This window comes from Gossypium arboreum, chromosome 12, assembly GCF_025698485.1.
Source record: "Gossypium arboreum isolate Shixiya-1 chromosome 12, ASM2569848v2, whole genome shotgun sequence".
NCBI classification, from domain to species: domain Eukaryota; kingdom Viridiplantae; phylum Streptophyta; class Magnoliopsida; order Malvales; family Malvaceae; genus Gossypium; species Gossypium arboreum.
Genome location: NC_069081.1, coordinates 14,524,432 through 14,544,285, shown reverse-complemented (window position 1 = coordinate 14,544,285; position 19,854 = coordinate 14,524,432). Strand labels below are relative to the sequence as shown.

Sequence of the window (19,854 nt, the reverse complement as noted above, 5' to 3'; positions counted from 1 at the left end):
CTTTACCAAGCCGCTGAAAATTTATTGTGATAATTCTGCAACAATATTTTTCTCCAAAAAATGACAAATATTCTAAAAGTGCAAAACATATGGAATTAAAATATTTTGTTGTTAAGGAGGAAGTTCAAAAACAAAGAGTGTCCATAAAGCGTACTAGTATTGATCTTATGATAGCAAATTCATTAACTAAAGGCTTACAACCAAAGACATTTAAATATATATATATATATATATATATATATATATATATATATAGAATAGGTCTTGGTTGTATTGATGAATGAAATTTTATAATATTGTGACACTGTGAGCTAATTATGGTGATTTTGAAATAAAATGAACATATTTCTTGTTTATTATGATCTTGTGCACATAAATTTTAAAATTATTTAAAACGGGAATACATTTATGATTACTTAAAAGAAGTATGTGACTTAAGCTACATACAACTGCCATAACTCACATTTGCATTTCACAATAATGTGGTAATGATGATGAGTTTTAGATTTTTTTATGCGCGCTCAATGTTTATTATATTAAAGTTTTTGTTTTATCTCATTAGCCAAGTGGGAGAATGGAAGATTTTAACCCAATTAAGTCTAAAATAACGTGACCAAATTTAAAGGAGATAAAGTTTTTAGTTTTAATAGAAGTAAAAGTCATTCATTCGGTTATTGATGGAAGTATCGGATTAAAAGTTGATAATTATAAATTGATCTACCTCCACCACACAAAACTATAGATAAAATTATAGCCACCATCACTTAGGGTTTGTGTGATAAAGTTGAACAGGACTTAAAAGTAGCTAGTAAAATCATATTGGACTTCTCATTTCTTTTCAAAAAAATTTGAACAAAGAACACCCAATATATGTATTCTTCCTTTTGCAAAAGGAGAGTTAAGGTTCAAACTTGATGTCTGTCTCTACCCAAACCCTCACCCATTCCAATCCTAATGGCACAAAAGAACAGCTTCACAAGAAATGAGCTGTTTTCCATTGTAAAGAAAAAATTAGAAAATAAATAAATGAAATATAAAAAGAGCTATGGTTTCTTCCCCTTTTGAGGTTATACTGAGTATGCTAACATTGCAGGTTCAGATCAGTATACGAACTACAGCAAGACCAACAGCAGTTATGGAAACAAGTGTACCTATGCAGTATTTTATCAAGTCATATTTTGCACCTTCCAATTGAGCCTCTAATGCGTGAATTTCCTGAAAAAAAAAGTTTTATAATAGGACTAAAGAAAACAAAAAATGTCATGAATTCAATTAAATAAACCAAAACCATTTCTGGTTCACGGAAAAACACTAACCCGATCAAGTTTGTTAGTGAGGTTAGATGTTACAGCATTCTGATTTGTAAGCTCATCCCTTATTCTCCTGCAGTTGTTAGAGAACACACATGCATTATACTGTTTCGAGTGGATTTTATGGGAAAATAAACGTATCTTTCACTTTCTTACCCTCTTTCAAGATTCAAATCCAATCTATGTTCAGCAGTGACTTTGTCAATTTCATGTCTGCGTCATAACCAATACCCTTATCAGGGGATGATCGTAATAGGGAATATGCACATTCAGATTGTTACAGGCAAATGGAGATACATGTTAGACTCAAAAGTCAGACCTTAATTCACTGCGCATCTTCTCTATATCATGTCGAAGCTTCTCGTTCTCATGTTGCAACAAAGAAAAATGGTGCTCCTGCATAACTTAGTGTTCAGAAAGATCACTCATTTGAACAGACAAAGAGGCATCAACTCAGATCCAATCCTTGGTCAGCATCACAAGAATTGTTTAATATTCAACACTTACCTGTTTTTCCTCTTTCCCTAAAAAGTAGTTCTCAAGAGATGTTCCCATCAATAATACAGAAAACATCAGGTCTAATACCAATGATTTTTCAAATTTGATTTTAATAGTAGAGCTTTACAGAAGTGTAAATATAAAGAAACCCATGTTGTTGGCAGAGCAGAGCATCAGTTGACTAATTTGAAATCTCACAATAATCTTTGGTGTATGGCCACCGTTAATCAACTTACTGAAGCAATTTCATCTAATCTAAAACCATCATTCTATACTGTTTCTCCCATTCAAGCAATCAAATGTTAATAGTTGGAAACAAGTTTCAAAGTCCCAAAGCAAGTTATCACAGCATGAAGGGGAGCCTAAACATGTTAACACTTTGGATAGCAATTTGCTAGGTGCCAAGAATTCAGCTTTCCTCCATCAATAAGAAACAATTCAACCTAAAGGGATTCAATTAATACAAAACGTATAGATAAATAAAAGCACAAACATCAATAAGTTCTCAGATTCCACTTACAATAATCAATGTACAGAAGTGGTACAAACCTGAGAACCTTGAACTTCTGACTTTAGCTTGGAAAGATTGGCTTCTTGAGTCATTTCACTCTACCAAAGGGCAACCTTTTACGAGTTAATAAAAGAAAATAGGAATAAAATTTTGGAAAAGCAAATAAACAGATAAGATTTATTCCATATAACCCGCCTTGCATTGTAACAACAAAGTGAAGTTTTGCAAAGCGAATAAGAGAAAAAACCCATACTTTCTGCATCTCAGACTTGGAAACAACGGAAAGAGACAGATTTTCCAAGCTGCCATTCAAAACTTCAGTTATGGCAGCTGTTATGGCCTCGGCTTGCTTCGAAGGCAGACCTTCAGCCTCTAATCTCCTAACCTAAGGATAATGCACCCTTTCATTATTCTCAACATTGAAATTTCCCAGTATCATCTTTTCAACATCTTTAAAAAAACAAAAAAGAAATCTTTGAAATTACCAAAGCTAATGTGTCGATGAGAAACAATCTCTTTCCATTTGATTTTACGAGCTGCTGAGAAACCTGTCTCCATTGTGAGAAGGGACAAGGAGAAAGTGACAATCGAATGGCTGAGGGAGGAAACGTCGAGGCATCAAGAGGGGAAACCACTCCTTTGAATCTGCTAACTCCCCCTATCGTCCAGGAATTAGGTCCGATTTGACCCACCCGTTTACAAGCGGCCACGGCGGCCATTAAATGGGAAATTTGAATAGAATAAAAAAAAATGCAAACTGAAAATCCCAAGGAAGAACCCACCAATCTCGTACAGATTGTGAAGAGAAAGTTTTAAGAAGAAAAGGAAAAGATGGGTTAGTAGTTATAAGACCATTTGGTTTAGAATGACATGAAACCCAAAAAACAAGAATCTGCTGCCGCAGAGTTTGAGGAAGAAGATAAAAATGAGGATGGGATTTCGAGCAGCCAAAGAAAGTTTTAGTAATGGGGGCATTGCTAATGCTAGCTAAAAGGGGGGGGGGGGGGGATGCCATTGGTGGCTATTGTCTCGGGAAATGGAAGGAGATATTTCACGGTGGTTTCATCACTATTAATTTCAAGGAAAGAAATCCTTTTTGACTTTTCAAGACCACAGAGGCTCAAAATTAGTAACTTCTAAATCATGGGATCTGCTTGTTTTTCTGTTTTTCCGACAGTAATACTATTTTTTGGGTATTGGGTACTAAATAAAATTAAGAGCAAAAATCAAATTTAAGAAAGTTCAAATTTCATTTTGATAAATTACATATATCTGTCACTTTAAAATTAAAATATTCATCATTATAATTTTTTATTTAATTATTTTAATTAAAATAATTATTCAAATTAATCACATTCATTAAAAATTCTTTTAATTTATTAATAGATTATTGATATGACACATTAATTTATCGAATAATTGATATTAAATATTTTGACTTTTAACTAAAAATAGAGAATTATCTATCATTAGAGATTACCGCTTATTGAAATTTTTGATATCCAACTTGACATGCGATTTGCCAATTTTTTGATTGGGTGAGTCTCTAAGTTTTATTTTCATATATTGTATTTGTATGTTTTAGGAGTGAAACTGGTTTCTACATGCGTCACAGGACTGAATTTTAGTCTAACAAAGCTTAAACAGAAGCCAATTTCAACTCTTGAAAAACATATATTGATGCTTAAAAACAGTAAGTGAAGCAAGCAAGAATCTCAAGAAAGAAAGCACAAGCAAAATGAAGTAAATGCTCTCTGTGTTATTAATGAATGAATGAAGGATTACAAAAGTTTATATTTATAGTTGAGTTTAGCTGCATCTCACAGTAGAGACCAAATTATTCCAACAAATCAAATTCAAATCTATCTGCAAACAAATTTAAACTTTTTTATAATCCAACAGGTTGACCAAATGGTTATTCACTCTGCATCTGATCCTCCTCCAACACCAACTCTTTCTGCTCATTATTTCTACAATTACTTTATTTGATGGCCAGCTACATATTCCAGATAAAACCCCAACACCCCAAATTAACATGAACCATCTCCCTGTCTCCCTCTGCATCTAAAGCACACGGATTTGTTGCACACACAGTATGGGAAATCAATGGTAAATAAATATTGATTTGTTCTTGTTATTATTCTTCCGTTTTAAGAGGATAAATACATTGTCGGTTGGCTTCTGCTCAAGTTGGTTGACTTGAAGAACTACTTGGTTTATAAACTAGAGCTCGAAGAATATACGTATCCTCATAAAACCGGAAGCCAACTATGCCCATCAATGAAATCAATTGAAATAAACGGTTTTGCCTCCTGTCGTGTAAGTTCTCTCGCCCACGAAACTCGCCCACCAAATTCAGCTCCAGGTCCTGAGCACTTATACTGTCCGTAAAACACAGTCCTGCAATTTAATTCGACACATTAATCGAACTTGTCAGCTACCTAAATTGAAGAGTTAATCAAATGAAGGAAAGAAGGTTCTTTTTTTCTTCTTTACATTTCTCTATTTTTGTCTCCCCAGTCATACCATCCTCTAGGGGTGATGATCTTGTCCATGTAAGTATAAACAAAGACCACCCTAGAGAAAACGCCCCAAGCCCGACCGAGATAAAGGGCGCCCGATCCCGTGACCTTGCATTTAACGAAGGAGAAGCCTGTTTCCTCAAGCATGCTTTCCCTTTTCTGGGCTGTCAAGGCTCCATAGCTGTTGGTTACGACATGCAAGTGGCAGTGTTTATACAGGGAAAGCCCATTTCCGAATATGAAATCTACCGAACCTTGGATGTAGCAGTGTCTGAAGTAGTGCCTGCCAATGTGATCGTAAAGAGTATCTTGTGCTCCAATAAACTTGCAACCGATAAAGGCTGATGCATCTGCTGATATCCTCAGTGCCACTGCTTGCTTTCCTAATGCACCTGACGGCGGTAATGGTGCTTTGTTCTACCAAAGACAATCTACAACTTAACATAAAGATTATGGCTGAAAAAGAACTAAGAAGAACGACATTGATGATTAACATAAATATAGGATGAAAGAACTGCTTCAAATTGGAAGTTGACATGAGACTGTAATCTAAAGATAATGGCTGACCTTGAAGGTTATGTTCTCTGCAATGAAATATGGAGAATTAATGGCGAATGTTGCAGAACCATAGGTGCCCAGTGAATGGCCTGACTGCCCCATTTTGTCAGCTGTGTCATCCCACTCAATCACGGTTTTGTCTGCACCAGCACCTACTATTGTAATGTAAGCCATGGTTGCAGGGATTTCAATCTTCTCTCTGCATTTGTCTTTAAAATTCCTAATTAGAAACTAAATGGCTATCTGCCACCTGTAAGTAACAAAGCTATAGAACAAACTCTAGATTTTACCTGTAAATTCCTGCTCCAATGGAGATTACAACCCGACAGTGATTAACGACTGGAATCGAACTAATAGCCTTTTTCACTGTGGCAAACTCCTCAAGACTTGGTTTTTTGTTTACTCTTATGGTTAAGCAGGGCTTTAATTTGTTCTTGGGTTTTCCGAAGAGAGAGTGCTTGAACGAAGACTTTTGTTTAACCCAGTTCATATAGTCTTTTTCAATCACCTCATATTGGCTAAGCCTGTTTGAGGTTACTGCAAAACTTGCACCACCCAACACCAAGATAAACATGAATAGCCTCATTATCATTTTTCAATTGCCAGTAAAGCTACCAGGACTGCTTGAAGGATATTGATTGATTCTGGGTTTTATAGTTAAATGAGAATGGAGCTCATTGCATGGGTATTGAACTTAAAAACTTTTTGGTTGCTGTGGAATATTTAACGACCCCAAAAACCCAAAGAGGATGATGGAGTTGTAATTTAATGACTGGCAAGGGTTGCCTTGTATCTTGATGGGCTCTCCCTACCTGCCATTCCCTTTAGACCAAGCGGTGACTTCCAGTCGGTTCTTTTTGTCAGTTCATGGTTTTGCCAGGCATTTGCAAGAATCCTAGCACAGGTCATTTGCTAGGGGTATTCCGTGAATGTATCATGGATGTACTCATTTTTCACTTTCAGCTTAAACATACATTACAAGATTGAAAGCAACAAGAGCTCCAAGACCAAAAATGAAGATGATGGACCCCCTTCCAATTCCCTTCTTTTCCTCCTAAACAGAAGTAACCCACGTTAGTCCATCCTGGTGTGAAGTTACTAACACACAATAGAATTTACTTTTGATATAATAATTGCTGGCAAGTTTTGTCATGGGAATTTTTTGGGGTTTTCACTTTTCACTGCGCTTTGACATTTTGGGTATCAATGGACAGTGGTGCAGAAAGTAGACAACATAAATAATGGACGTGGGCCATATTTAATGTCTCTTCCTATTTGTAGGTTGCTAATGAGCTAAGAGAAACAACCAATGCAAACGAAATTGTTACCGGGCACAGGCGGAACAATATGACAAAATTATAAGTTTTGGATTGAATCGAAAGAAAATTTTTTAAATTAATTGAGTTGATGAATTATATTTTATTATTTTAATTTGATTTAATTTTTTTTGAATTGAATCGAGTGAGATAGAATTCGAATCGAATCGAATTAAATATATTTGTTTAAGTTAAATTAAAAAATATTTTAAGCCATTGTAATCATCATGTTATCTCTGTAATCAAATTTGTCTATTATAAAATTTTAACACGAATATTTTATGATATCATCAATAATTCAATTTTAGTAAAAATTATAAATATTCAATATGATAAAACAGTTCAATAATATAAATAATACAAAATGTGAAATTTCATTTAATAATATAAATAATATATATAAATAAAATTATTATTATTTAGGTTTAGGAATATTTTTTGGATGATTTTAATTTTTTATTCAAGGGTAAAGGATGAGAAGTAAAAGTTTAGGGAGAAAATAAAAAATTTTAGAAGTTGAGGGAGTAAAATTTGGAGGGGGAATAAATAGGAGGAGTAAAATTTTGAAAGGAAAAAATTCAAAAAAACGAGGGGATGGGTTGGGGTATTCAATCGGTTAACTGACCCGAACTACAATTAACCGAATTAACCAATCCTTTTAAACCTTTAACCGTTAACCAAACAGAAATTTTTTCAAAAAAAATTATCCAAGCTGAACTTTTTCGGTTAATTCGGTTGGTTAACCAAAATTTATATATATTTTTTATTTTTGGTTAAAACAATTATAAAACATATAAAAAGTTAACCGACTTAATCGACCAATTAATTTATATTTCCAAAAACTTAACCGAACAGACCAAATACTTATATATTATAATATTATTTATTAAATGCGGTTAATTCGGTTAACCGATCGATTTCGAACTGAATTAACCGTTAACCGAACTTTCAAAAAATTATTAACCAACTCCTAACCGAATTAATTCAGTTAACCGACCGATTAACCGAATTCGATCGGTTAATTGAATTAATTTGGTTTTATCCGAAATTTGCACACCCTTAAGGATGGTTTAGGGTAAAAGGGGGTAGAATAGGAGGGAAGCAAAAGTTATGAAAGAAAGTGGGAGACAGTAAAAGTTCTGGGAAGAAAGTGAAGAAATTTAGGAGTTTTGAGTAATAAAATAAATTATTATAGTTTGATATTCGGTTTATTTGAATTATTCGAATTATTCGAATTTGAAAATTAAATTCGATTCAAACTCGAAATTTGAAAAATAAATTCGAGTTGACTCAAATAACTCGAAATTTAAATTTTTTTGAGTCTAATCGTGTTTTACTCACCCTTAATTGTAATTGAGATGATGATGAAAATTTTACCTCTTTTCTTGTCTCAAACTATTACCAAGTTTTGCTTCAATTCATACAATCTAGAGATTCGTACAAAATATATATTAATATTATAATTATGAATGATAATAACATTAATAATCCGGAAAAGTCCGGGTTTGGATCTTTGGTTTCATTGTTATATCAAATATGCTTAAAGCAAACATGAAACAATTTTTTTTCTTTTGAAACATCTGAATAGGGACTGGAAACTCGAAAAATAAGCAGAGAAAACATGGATAGATAAACAAAGACAAATTGCAGGTTTTGAGCCCACTTTTGATTTGGTCATGTGTCTTAGAGGCTTTGAATTGTGTGGTGCATCTTTCTTGTTTATTGTTGTGTTAGAAGTGGCAGAGAGTGCAATTCTGAAACTAATTCATAGGACCTCCCTGCTGCCTTATTTCCAATTACTTACCTTTACTCAGACAGAGTGGCAGAATTTAAATCTTCGCATACTCTTGTGTGGCGAAAAGAGAAATACAATTCAGCCATTTCTATATCTTAGTAGCAATCAAACATCCAATAGGATGATGAGTAACAAAAACCCATACCAAAGTGAGCAAGCAAAAGAACAAAAAAAGCAAAAATAATAGTAAGCAAGCTGTAACAAAACCCATACCAGTAACAAAGTAAGCAAGCAAAATGGGGAAAAAGAACAAAATGAGCAAAACATTTCCGTTGCCGGGACTCGAACCCGGGTCTCTCGGGTGAGAGCCGAGTATCCTAACCAACTAGACTACAACGGATCGATGATGTAAGATTCCTTTGTTTTATATATTTATTAATTATTTGTCATTTTAACAGGTAACCAGGGTTTAGGTTGTTTCCCCATGGTTCTCACACTCTGCTTCCCTATCCATTACAACACTTTCTAGCTCGACCCGACTTTGTATTTTCAGTCATCTCAACAAGGTATGTTTTTTCTCCTCAATATCTTTCTCAAGCACTTTGATTTCGGCTTCTGAATGCTTACTGTGTAACACCGAATAATCTGTGAGCCATGGGTTGAATTATTCTTACATTCATGCGGCCCTTGGCCTTTAGTTCTCAATTGATGTGGAAAAGTTAATTGCTTTCTAGCCCTTCGTTCCTGCGATTTTAGCTAAAGTATAGTTGAGTTGATAATAGGTCGTTTCTCTGATTAGCGTTTTGATTGTATATTCTTAAGGATTTTCAAACTACACTATTGATTGAGTCGTAGGAAAAGAAACGAAATGTTCCTTTTAGATGTTGTCAAGGAGGATGAATGAATGAATTCATATTAGATTCAATGTAATGGAGTATACTGCTTAATTTTACAGAGGATGTAAAATAGGCATTCTGGCATTCTAACTTTTGTTTTTAATCTTTTATGCAATTCTAGTTGCCATATAATGTGGCTAATTGAGGCTTTTTTTCATGGAAAACAGCGAGTACTATAAAAATGAGTGTCTCTGGACTGATTGCCAGTCCCTCAAGATGTTGCCTTCGGCTATCTGACTGCAATCAAGGGTTGGTGTGCAGGCAAGTTCCATCTAGTCCAATTGCCAGCAAACCTAAGGCGAAATTTGGCAAGCTTCATCTTGAAAGGTAGTGCTCTAGTAACATGAACTAGTAAACTTTGGGTTTGGTTATGTGATGCCATGATCATTTTTTTGTATTATGGTGCAGAAGTAGGTTGACAGTTTCTTTCAGAAGGTGGAAGATGCAGAAAACTCATCTGATCAAATGTGCAATGGATGCTTCCTATGGCGATATGGCTAGTGAATCAGGTGGTAATATTCATTACAAGGACTGAACCTTTTTCTTTTTTTCCTTTTTTTCATTTTGGATTTATTGTTTTGATTAGCTTTGAATAAGTACACATGCTATGTTAATAACCTTTTGTTGGAAGTTGAAACAATTTGAAAAACCTTTTTTACTTGCTAGTTTCTGCCTTGAAGAGATGTTGCACATGGTGTAAAGTTTAAACTAGCAACTATTTTGCATTGATGTATATTTAATCGTTTCTTTGGATCGATGATTGAGGGGAAATTATCTTAGTAAGTGTATATCCTTTCATAAGTCGGTGATATCTGATTCTGAGTTCAAGATTGAATAATTTCTTTGTGATTCGGATATACTGTAAGCACAGCTGTCGCATAGCTTTTGTTCTTTGAGCATGAAGGTAGTTTAACCCTGACATTGTTGGTTTCTTAATCAACTTGGATATACTTCTTATGTGTGTGTTTGCCAGGAGCCTACAAATTGCTCTTTGCTTATGGAGAATTGTTCCACTGAATTGTACTTTTTTCCTGATTTATTGTTGCTGACCCCATTTTATTAAACTTTGATATTTATTGTTAAAAGGTATTTACCTTATGGAATTTATTCAATAACTGCCTTTGCAGGAGCAGCTATGTTTCCTAGAATTAATGTTCGGGACCCATACAAACGGCTAGGAATAAGCAGGGAGGCTTCAGAAGATGAAATTCAAGCAGCACGGAACTTCCTTATTAGTAAATATGGGGGGCACAAACCAAGTGTGGATGCAATTGAAGCAGCCCATGACAAAATAATTATGCAGAAGTTCTATGAAAGGAAGAACCCAAAAATTGACATCAAGAAAAAGGTCAGGGAAGTCAAACAATCCCGAGTTGTACAGGCTGTGACAAGCAGATTCCAAACTCCAGCCACTAAGTTCATTGTAAAAACATCCATAGCATTTATAGTGCTTGGAGTTCTCACTGTTCTATTCCCAACTGAAGAAGGCCCAACCCTGCAAGTAGCTATATCACTGATAGCTACCTTCTATTTCATACATGATAGGTTGAAGAGCAAAATCCGAACTCTACTTTATGGGTATGTGATAACTTTATGGTGTTAACCTAAAATGTAACATGGTACCCTTGATATTTCTTTCCAAGGCATTTTGTCCTTCCTTCTTTTCTCTTTAACCCTCATCATAATACTGTTTTTAGTCGGCTATGAGATTAACATCAATGCTTAATACTTGTCAAGAAGATGAATGTTCCTTAGAGATCCTTCCATCTATGATCTATGGAAACAGCAAACAGCTTCATTTCATGTTGTCTCGCCTCTTCTAAACGCATTCCTCAAACATCTTTGCTATTGAACCCCAAATTTTTGGACCGTTAACATGCTTTAGTAATCAATTTGTTGCTGCATTGCAGGGCTGGAGCTTTTATATTCTCCTGGTTGCTGGGAACCTTCTTGATGGTATCAGTGATTCCACCTATTCCTATTCTTAAGGGCCCAAGGAGTTTTGAAGTGCTGACATCATTGATAACCTATGTGCTACTCTGGGTTTCATCTACATATCTTAAGTAGTGCTAAAGCACCAGGTTTTCTTATTATAAACTCCCAATTTTGAAGTAATGGATAACCAAAGATTTTCTTGGTAGTAGCTCATTGATCATGTTATTTTAGCTTATGAGAGCTGTGTCATATTTCTACTTTGGGCATTGATACTAAAGCATAGTTTGTGGATAATTTTTTTTTTGTTGACTGGTAAAAAATGTAAAACCAGTTCAAAGTAAAGATAGGTTGTTGATTTTCTGAATTGTGGTTTCTTATATGCTTTTACTTCTTGTTCTTTTCCCATCTTTGTGACTAAGATTCTAAATTGCCATGGAATCTTTCTCTAGATTTTCTTTTTTTTTATATGAACAGAGAATTTGTTTGTGGGGTTGAGAATTGGTTAGACAGAAGTTTATATGCTTTACTTGAATAACCTGAGCTCTAAGATGCCCCAGAGATTTAGCGGCTAAGAATAGCTGTGGGATTGTTCATAAGTGTTTTGAGGATTTTTAGTTGCATGGTGTCTGAATCTGTTCCACAATGACTCCTTGATGTCCTTTGAGGAGCTTTTCTCTTCTCCACAATCAATGGTGTCTGCTTATTTGTTTTATTAGTTGCATTTTCCATATGCATACAGTTGCCAGATCTTTAGATTATGGGGCCTATGATGTCTACAAGAGAATTGCTTGGTCATTAGCTCACTTCTGCAGCTTGAGGTAACCAATGAGGCTACCACTGATTCTTTACCGCTTCCCCTTACAATCGCTAGAGAATTGATTGAAAACTGTCCTTGTCAGACAAGTTTGCACCTTGTCGTAAGGCTGCAGAATTAGTGGTCCCTGGCCACCTGTTGCTTCGAAATACTATACTATACTATACGTGTTTTTGGTGCATGTAGAAGAGGTGCTTCAAGCATTGAGACTATTGTCATTTATTTATGTTCATCTTCACTTCCCATCAGCATGTTTGTAACCAGGAGACTCTACAACTTGATTTCTTTATTTGAAAGATAATGAATGCATCAAATTGGTTTCGAGCAGGAAGTTAATTTGCTGGCTAATCAGAAGAAAAATATAAATATTCCAAAGGTGTTTACAACCCTTTTAGTAGGTTGTCTGCATCTTGCCTTTTGGGTGATTTTAAGAAAGAAAAAAACTCAAAATAATAACAAACAAAAATCAAACAGCTACAAAAAAGATCAGGGTTTTGGCATTGATTTCATTTTTATTTTCCTGGTTTTACAAATTTTAGAAAATTAAACCTTTTATTTCAAGACACAAATTCCACAAGATATGTATGTCTTAAACCCCTACCTCACAATCACATCAGCCACACCTCTGCCATACCAAGTTGCCAAGTAAGCATCCATCATGTCAGTTGATGATTGGCCCATGTATAACAGCCTCATGCAAGATATCTCTTGGCAGGGGCTAGCAACTATAATTTAGAGAATTGGAGCTTAAACGTTGTGTCAAAAAAGCTTGAGCTGAGAGATAAGAGAAAGCACTGAAAAAGCAAAACCATGGCCTCTGCTTCTCTCCTCAAGACTTCACCAGTTTTAGACAAGTCTGAGTGGGTTAAGGGTCACACCCTTCGCCAACCTTCCACTTCTGTGGTGAGGTGCCACCCTGTTGCACCCTCCGGACTAACTGTGCGTGCAAGCTCATATGCCGATGAGCTTGTCAAGACTGCTGTAAGTGTTCATATAGTTCTAAGCTCTTCCACAATTTGCTCAAGATATATGCTAATACTAAGAAACTGAGCATTTGCTGAAAGAAAGAACAATGATTTTACTAATTGTTGGATGTTTGTAGAAAGCTATTGCTTCTCCTGGCCGTGGAATTTTGGCCATGGATGAGTCCAACGCTACCTGTGGGAAACGTTTGGCCTCAATCGGGCTAGAAAACACGGAGGCTAACCGCCAAGCCTACAGGACGTTGCTTGTTTCAGCTCCTGGCCTTGGTCAGTACATCTCAGGTGCCATCCTCTTTGAGGAAACCCTCTATCAAACCACAATTGATGGCAAGAAGATGGTTGATGTTCTTGTTGAGCAGAACATAGTCCCTGGTATCAAGGTCGACAAGGTAAATCTCATGTCCCATTTTATGGAGGAACATCTGGTTTTTATTTCTAAGTTGTATATGTTACTAGGAGCATGATAATATAAACCCTACAGGGTCTTGTTCCACTGGCTGGTTCAAACAACGAGTCATGGTGCCAAGGTCTTGATGGCCTCGCTCCACGTTCAGCTGCATACTACCAACAAGGAGCTCGTTTTGCAAAATGGTGAGGTTTTTATTCATATGGCCCTCCGTTCGAAAATTTTTCAGATTTCCGTTAGCGTTTCCCTTGTGTTATCCATACAGACAAGTGACATAAGGATTACATACATATATTCTCATTCATTCGTTATGTTTATGCTATTAGTATGCTTCCAAATGTTATTATAGGCGTACTGTGGTAAGCATTCCCAATGGACCAACCGAACTTGCTGTGAAGGAAGCAGCCTGGGGACTTGCTCGCTATGCCGCCATCTCTCAGGTAAGATGAACTAAATTTTATCACAGTACTGTCTCAATTGCATTTTCTTTGGCACTAGATAATCTTTTGGATGTTTGGTCATGCAGGACAATGGATTGGTTCCAATTGTTGAGCCAGAGATCTTGCTTGATGGTGATCACGGAATTGACAGGACTTTCGAAGTAGCCAAAAAGGTATGGGCTGAGGTTTTCTTCTATCTTGCACAGAACAATGTGATGTTTCAAGGTATCCTCCTGAAGCCAAGTATGGTCACTCCCGGTGCGGAGTGCAAGGACAGGGCTACTCCTCAACAAGTTGCTGATTACACCCTCAGCCTCCTCCGCCAAAGAATCCCTCCAGCTGTCCCTGGAATCATGGTAATTGGCTACGATAATATAAGTTCTTTAACATGCCTAGAGGAAACTTAGCAGCTAATGGTTGTTTGGTTGCATTTTTTTGGCAGTTTTTGTCTGGTGGGCAGTCTGAAGTTGAGGCTACCTTGAACTTGAATGCAATGAACCAAGCTCCAAACCCATGGCATGTGTCATTCTCATATGCAAGAGCCCTTCAAAACACTTGCCTGAAGAAGTGGGGAGGCAGGCCTGAGAATGTGAAGGATGCTCAGGAAGCGCTGCTCATCCGAGCAAAGGCCAACTCTCTTGCTCAACTCGGAAAGTACACTGGCGAAGGAGAGTCAGAGGAGGCCAAGCAAGGAATGTTTGTCAAGGGTTATGTCTATTAGCATGTTTGTATCTTCAACAGCTCAATGAATTTCCTGCACTGAAAATTTAATTGAAAGAGCAGAACACTGATCTTTCATTATAAACGCCTTTGTTTTCCCCATTTTTCCCTCTTAATAATTATGTTAAAGCATAAGAATTAGACCAATCCATACAAAAACTAATGTGAGCTCTGTGATCGTGCACGTGGAATACTAATCTAACTGCAAAATGTGACTTCAACCATAACTTTGCTCATCCTCAGGGAAATAAGACAAGTGCATTAACACCCATATCAGATACAGACAAGGTTTTGAATATTTAGGAAGAATGCTCACATGACATAACTCAGGCCCAACCTGGCTACTGTGAGAAGATATTCTGTTATACTGAAATTGTCCATACCCTTATTTCAAACTGTACGAAGAGTCTCACATGTCTAGACGTTGCTTCAACATGTATTGTTAGCCTCCATCCCTTCTGCTACCATTTGTCATCATCAGTGCTCCATCTGCTTCTCCTTATCCTTATCAGTAGGCTGAAATGGGAATCCCACAACTGTAATGTTTTCCATACATAACTTGCATCAGGATTTGGTTATTTGGACCGTCCTCCTATACAAGTATAGCACTACTCAAGTATTAATCATAGGCATTCTCAAATAGTCCTATTTGCTTTATAAGTCAAACAAAAAACAAATTTTACAAGAATGTTTAATAACATTATGGAATCCACAAATGTACCATTCATCAATGAAATCTCTCAGTTAGACTTAAAAACCAAGCAGATGTTTGTCAACAATGAAACTGTCGGTACTTCCAAGAACTAAAACAACGCAACTAGCACTGAAATCATTATCTTTAGGAGAAATTCCAAAAATATTATCTTAGTCTTTGTTAATACAAGCCAATTATTCTTTAAGGTACAACATTTTCTGTTCTAAATTCTATCATCCTCCATTTGACCTCATGAACTTTATGAAGATCTCCAACACCCTTTTATGAATTTTCCATATCTATCCTCTCAGCCCGATTCTGCAATCTGATTGAGAAGTCATACAATCCTCATACATAGCTTTGAATCTTTCCACGGATATTGAAACAACCGCATCGCCATTGCAAATGAAAAGCAGAGGGCCTCCAAGTTCCAACCAAGACAGCCTCTTAGTCACACTCCTTAATAAATAATTGCAGATATTACCCCTAAACATGTTGAAAGAACAATTACACCATGTGTTTCAAATGCAGTGAAAGAAAAAGATAAGCATGTTTATATAGGTATAGAAAATAGTTTAAAAGTAGTTCTAACCTGATTGTTTGAGGCTTGCCCATGTATTCGATGAGGCTTCATATTTAAATCTATCATTTTAGTATCGGTTTCGAGATGGCCAACAGCAGCAGCAGCAGCATCTGCCCCATGAACAGGAGAGACCTTGTGATTTTGTTGCTTCTCTCGAACAGGTGTTTTAGGTGGATGATTTTGGCCTCTTCTGGTCTCATCTATATGAGCAGGTTTATCCCCTGGAAACTATATAAAGGACGAGAAATCAAATTCCAATGGCACATTAAAACTCCAGGAGAGAATATATGACCCAAATTCTTTACAGAGATTAAGTAACAAACCTCTACTCTCTGCCTTAAGAGAAGATTTCTTCCATGAGTTCTTTTACCTCCAACATGTACAATCATATCACATTGCAAACAAAGGGAACTTCCATCTATCTCGCAGTAAAAGAAAGCTACATTGGTAGCCAAGAGATGATGAACGTAAGTTTAAGAAACTTGAAACTTCTAATGGAGCTGATATAGCAACAAAGCTCTATAATGAAAGGAAAAGACAAAAAGACACCTGCATACCAGGTGCATTTTCACATATGTCACAGCGAGGAACATCACTGGGATTTGCCAAACCAACCCGGACATGTCGGCTAGCAAGTTTATTGCACATGTGGACCTGTTTAAAGCAAGGGTTAAAATTTTCACCTGCAATCTATAACAACGAAAGAATTGAAAATCTAATCCATAACAAGTTTGAAGACGCATCCTTTTGGTAACAATGCAAACGAGGTTTTTGAGATGAATAAAATCAAAAGATATAGCAATATATTTTTATCAATATTTGCAATTCCAGCTAGAGTTTATAGAAAGAATAATCTGAACAGTTGCTTGCTTATGCTAGAAGTAAGTAGTACAGAAGAAAGCGCTTAAAAGACTCAATTTTGAAGAAGAAAAGAGGGACCTTTAGTTGGGTTTAATGGAAAACCAGATTCTGTCAAGTATCTAGAAATAAACAATGGGACTTTCATGCAACCATGTCAAAATCCTGCCTCCTAAACAGAAGAAGAACAGACCACAAAATCCCACATGGGGTGGGGGGTCCATTAACAGGTAAAACAGACATCCCCCCCACCCCCCCAGATGTATATTTACATGAAAAATAGAATCAATTGAAGAAAGAACCAACCTTTTCATCACAGGGACGGCAAAGAGCAGCTTCATCCGCAGCACAGAAGACAATAGCAGGAGCACTTTCACAAGCATCGCAAAGGATTCGCATAATTCTCTCTCACTCTCATTCTCTCCTAATCCACAAGCAAAACTATTCCTCTCTCTCTTTTACACAAAATAATAATAAGACACCCCAGAAACAAAAGAACCACCCCAAGTAAAAAGCAAATGAAAACAGGCCAGTTTTATAATCAAATGAATATGATAAGTAGAGGCCGCTGTTGTCGGTGTTGGTTGGTGATAATGATGATGATGGCAGGCAAAGACTAGGACTGGTGATAAGGGAGAAAAAATAATATATGTTTTTCTTTTCTTTTATAATATTAGGAAAAGATTAGAGGAAATCTATAAAATGGCAACAAAGACAACAAATGAAATAATGATAGAGAGAGAGAGGAGGGGCTGGAAGTGGAGGTGTTATTAAAGTTTGGTTTGATTGATTTGGGTATTTGCTTTGCTCCCTTAATGAGATGAGCACCACAAGTTTTCAAAGAAAGACTTGGCTTTTATTAGTTTTGAGTGGTTGAGCGCGTCTCTTGCTCACCACTCACGTATCTGCAATGGGACCCTGTTTTTTCCTCTTCTTCCCACGTGTATACATCCATGGTGAGATGGTGGTGTGAGCAGGGAATTTTGTTAAGTTGTCATAAAGCACTCAAAACAACTTCTCTTATAAAGTGGGCTGTCTGGCTGATGATACCTTGTAAGGAAGCATATCTAGTTTCTATGATTGTTATACAATTCCCAAATCCTTTGGTTGGATGGTTGTATCCCATTTAATCCTATCTAGATTTTTTTTAATGACAAATGTATTTTTCATGTGTCTTCTATATTTTATGAAAATTAATTATTTCAACTTTATAATTGTCATTTTCAATAATATAATCTGAGAGAGTTATTTTCTTGAAAACTTTTTTCTTTTATCTTTCTTTTTCTTGACAATTTATGGTCTAATAATAAATATCAATTATCTAAGTTTATGTATTAAAGCAATAACAAAAGGATGAAATTTTACATATTTCACCCTGCACAATGAAGGTTCAACTATAGTCATGGTAAAATTGAAGTTACCAAAATTATTTAGTCTTGGTCCATTGCTATGATTGATTGGCTAAGGCTAAGGTGGATAAGGATGGGGTTTAAAACAGAATCAACGGTTAATTTTAATAATAATAATAAAAGTTAGAGGTGGCAAACAATTGCATTTCGAACACTAAATTTGTAACAGATCGATTTTAGGGTTAATTGGAACAGTAGTTACGAAACTACTATTTCGAAGCCATAAAAATTATTTTAATATTATTTTATGTGTGATGACATGATTATAAAGGTGCATGAAAAATTTGGTGAATTAATTTTAGCGTTTGAGAGCTTAATCGCGAAAAAAGACTAAATCGCATAAAGTGCAAAAGTCCTATTTTAATAGTTAAAGGTGTCAAATAGCTAGAGAACCAAAATTGAGGGGTCTTTAAAGGGTAAATAGGCCCTAAAAAGAGTGCTTGGCCGGCCATAGGGACAAGAATGGTCAAAAAGGCAAATTAGGTGGGTTTTGGTAGTTATTTGACTAAAATAGAGATAAAAAAAAAAAAATGATATAATCCCTTTTCACCATTTCCTCTCCACCGAAAATTCAGCCATTGTTGGGGTTTGAAAGCTTGAAAATTTCAGCAACTTGTAACCCTCTCAAGTAAGTGATTTTGATGGTCTTTCTTGATTATTTTTGTATTTTTTAGAACCCTTGTTGCATGAGCTTTCAAATGAGGGGACTATTTTGTAAAATGGTTGAAAGTCTTTGTAACACCCCTAACCCGTATCCGCTGCCAGAACAGGGTTTCGGAGCATTACTACTATTTACAGATCACTAAAAAAAATTTTAAATACTTACCGATTCAATGCATCATATAAATAAATATATTATCATTCAATCAACAGTTTGACACTTGTATAAGCATCAAACAGCAACATTGTTAGTATACTTGCACATATCTCATATAAATTCAGCATTGATATATCTATTTTCTCGACATATCGCACTTGAGTTTAATAATAGTCTCAACTTACATAAATTCCTTGTATCAACATATCAAAGATAATCATATATGTACATGTCATGAAACATATCATGCTCTTATCGTTTCTTCATAAGCATATATCATTCATTTCATTATATCAATATTTCATGCTCCATCATTTGCATATATTTTATGTATATTTATTCCAGTAATAGCTTATATCAAACTTAACATAAATTATATTCCATGTACTTATACTTATTTCGTTTATCTATCTTCATAATTATTTCATATAACCATTCGTCATCTGATACATATTACCTGAATATCAGTTGTTCAACAGATGTTAGAGCATCTCCCATCCACGGTCTTATTTATCTTTGACATGATGCCATAGTGTCTTTCAACTATGGTCTTACTCATTTTCTGTCATGTTGCCATGGTATCTTTCAACTATGGTCTTGTTCATTTCATATCAAGTTGCCATGGCATCTTTCAACCATGGTCTTACACATTTCATATCAGGTTGCCATGGTATCTTTCAACCATGGTCTTACACATTTCATATCAGAGAGCACACTCCTACGAACCTCATCCTTACAGTGGGATTACCAGTCCAGGCTAAATCCCCTGTAATATAAACTCATAGAGTATTGTCGGGATTACCAGTCCAGGCTAAATCCCATGCAACGACAATTACTCTAATGAGCTTG

General features: G+C 35.7%; 5 protein-coding genes and 1 non-coding gene across 10 annotated transcripts; 2 read left to right on the top strand and 4 right to left on the bottom strand.

Annotated features, from left to right (window-relative positions):
- Positions 1-802: 802 nt before the first annotated feature.
- LOC108477202 (protein FMP32, mitochondrial) lies at positions 803-3,488 on the bottom strand. 2 transcript variants are annotated; one of them, XM_017779673.2, is made up of 8 exons: positions 2,805-3,488; positions 2,573-2,704; positions 2,358-2,417; positions 1,630-1,706; positions 1,467-1,523; positions 1,317-1,383; positions 1,152-1,215; positions 803-987 (listed from the first exon to the last, which is right to left on the bottom strand). In XM_017779673.2, the coding sequence occupies exons 1-8, from the start codon at positions 3,036-3,038 to the stop codon at positions 974-976; spliced, it is 705 nt and encodes a 234-aa protein (XP_017635162.1). In that variant the 5' UTR covers positions 3,039-3,488; the 3' UTR covers positions 803-973. The 2 variants fall into 2 exon arrangements, with proteins under 2 accessions (XP_017635162.1, XP_017635161.1); XM_017779672.2 differs by having other exon boundaries at positions 803-1,215.
- A 570-nt stretch (positions 3,489-4,058) lies between these two features.
- On the bottom strand, positions 4,059-6,493 carry LOC108477058 (probable pectinesterase 53). The gene is made up of 4 exons (XM_017779486.2): positions 5,690-6,493; positions 5,409-5,598; positions 4,816-5,258; positions 4,059-4,719 (listed from the first exon to the last, which is right to left on the bottom strand). Exons 1-4 carry the CDS (start codon positions 5,989-5,991, stop codon positions 4,569-4,571), a joined length of 1,086 nt encoding a protein of 361 aa, XP_017634975.1. The 5' UTR covers positions 5,992-6,493; the 3' UTR covers positions 4,059-4,568.
- Positions 6,494-8,777: 2,284 nt separating this feature from the next.
- On the bottom strand, positions 8,778-8,850 carry TRNAE-CUC (transfer RNA glutamic acid (anticodon CUC)). The gene has a single exon. It is a non-coding gene; the product is annotated as a tRNA-Glu (tRNA).
- Positions 8,851-8,881: 31 nt separating this feature from the next.
- LOC108479226 (protein CHAPERONE-LIKE PROTEIN OF POR1, chloroplastic) lies at positions 8,882-11,645 on the top strand. Of its 4 annotated transcripts, none has more exons than XM_053022460.1 (5): positions 8,882-9,016; positions 9,514-9,673; positions 9,755-9,855; positions 10,480-10,924; positions 11,257-11,645. In XM_053022460.1, the coding sequence occupies exons 2-5, from the start codon at positions 9,528-9,530 to the stop codon at positions 11,411-11,413; spliced, it is 849 nt and encodes a 282-aa protein (XP_052878420.1). In that variant the 5' UTR covers positions 8,882-9,016; positions 9,514-9,527; the 3' UTR covers positions 11,414-11,645. The 4 variants fall into 4 exon arrangements, with proteins under 4 accessions (XP_052878420.1, XP_017637182.1, XP_052878419.1 ...); XM_017781693.2 differs by having other exon boundaries at positions 10,474-10,924; XM_053022459.1 differs by having other exon boundaries at positions 9,755-9,858.
- Positions 11,646-12,831: 1,186 nt separating this feature from the next.
- LOC108479225 (fructose-bisphosphate aldolase 1, chloroplastic-like) lies at positions 12,832-14,776 on the top strand. Its single transcript, NM_001330045.1, is given in 10 exon segments — positions 12,832-13,076; positions 13,198-13,467; positions 13,560-13,669; positions 13,834-13,924; positions 14,011-14,231; positions 14,234-14,241; positions 14,243-14,260; positions 14,262-14,280; positions 14,367-14,369; positions 14,372-14,776. Coding segments are annotated over 10 exon segments (1,185 nt in total). The 5' UTR covers positions 12,832-12,905; the 3' UTR covers positions 14,646-14,776.
- A 500-nt stretch (positions 14,777-15,276) lies between these two features.
- On the bottom strand, positions 15,277-17,635 carry LOC108479228 (B-box zinc finger protein 19-like). The gene is made up of 5 exons (XM_017781696.2): positions 17,086-17,635; positions 16,479-16,575; positions 16,245-16,360; positions 15,931-16,149; positions 15,277-15,824 (listed from the first exon to the last, which is right to left on the bottom strand). The coding sequence occupies exons 1-5, from the start codon at positions 17,176-17,178 to the stop codon at positions 15,819-15,821; spliced, it is 531 nt and encodes a 176-aa protein (XP_017637185.1). The 5' UTR covers positions 17,179-17,635; the 3' UTR covers positions 15,277-15,818.
- Positions 17,636-19,854: the final 2,219 nt, after the last annotated feature.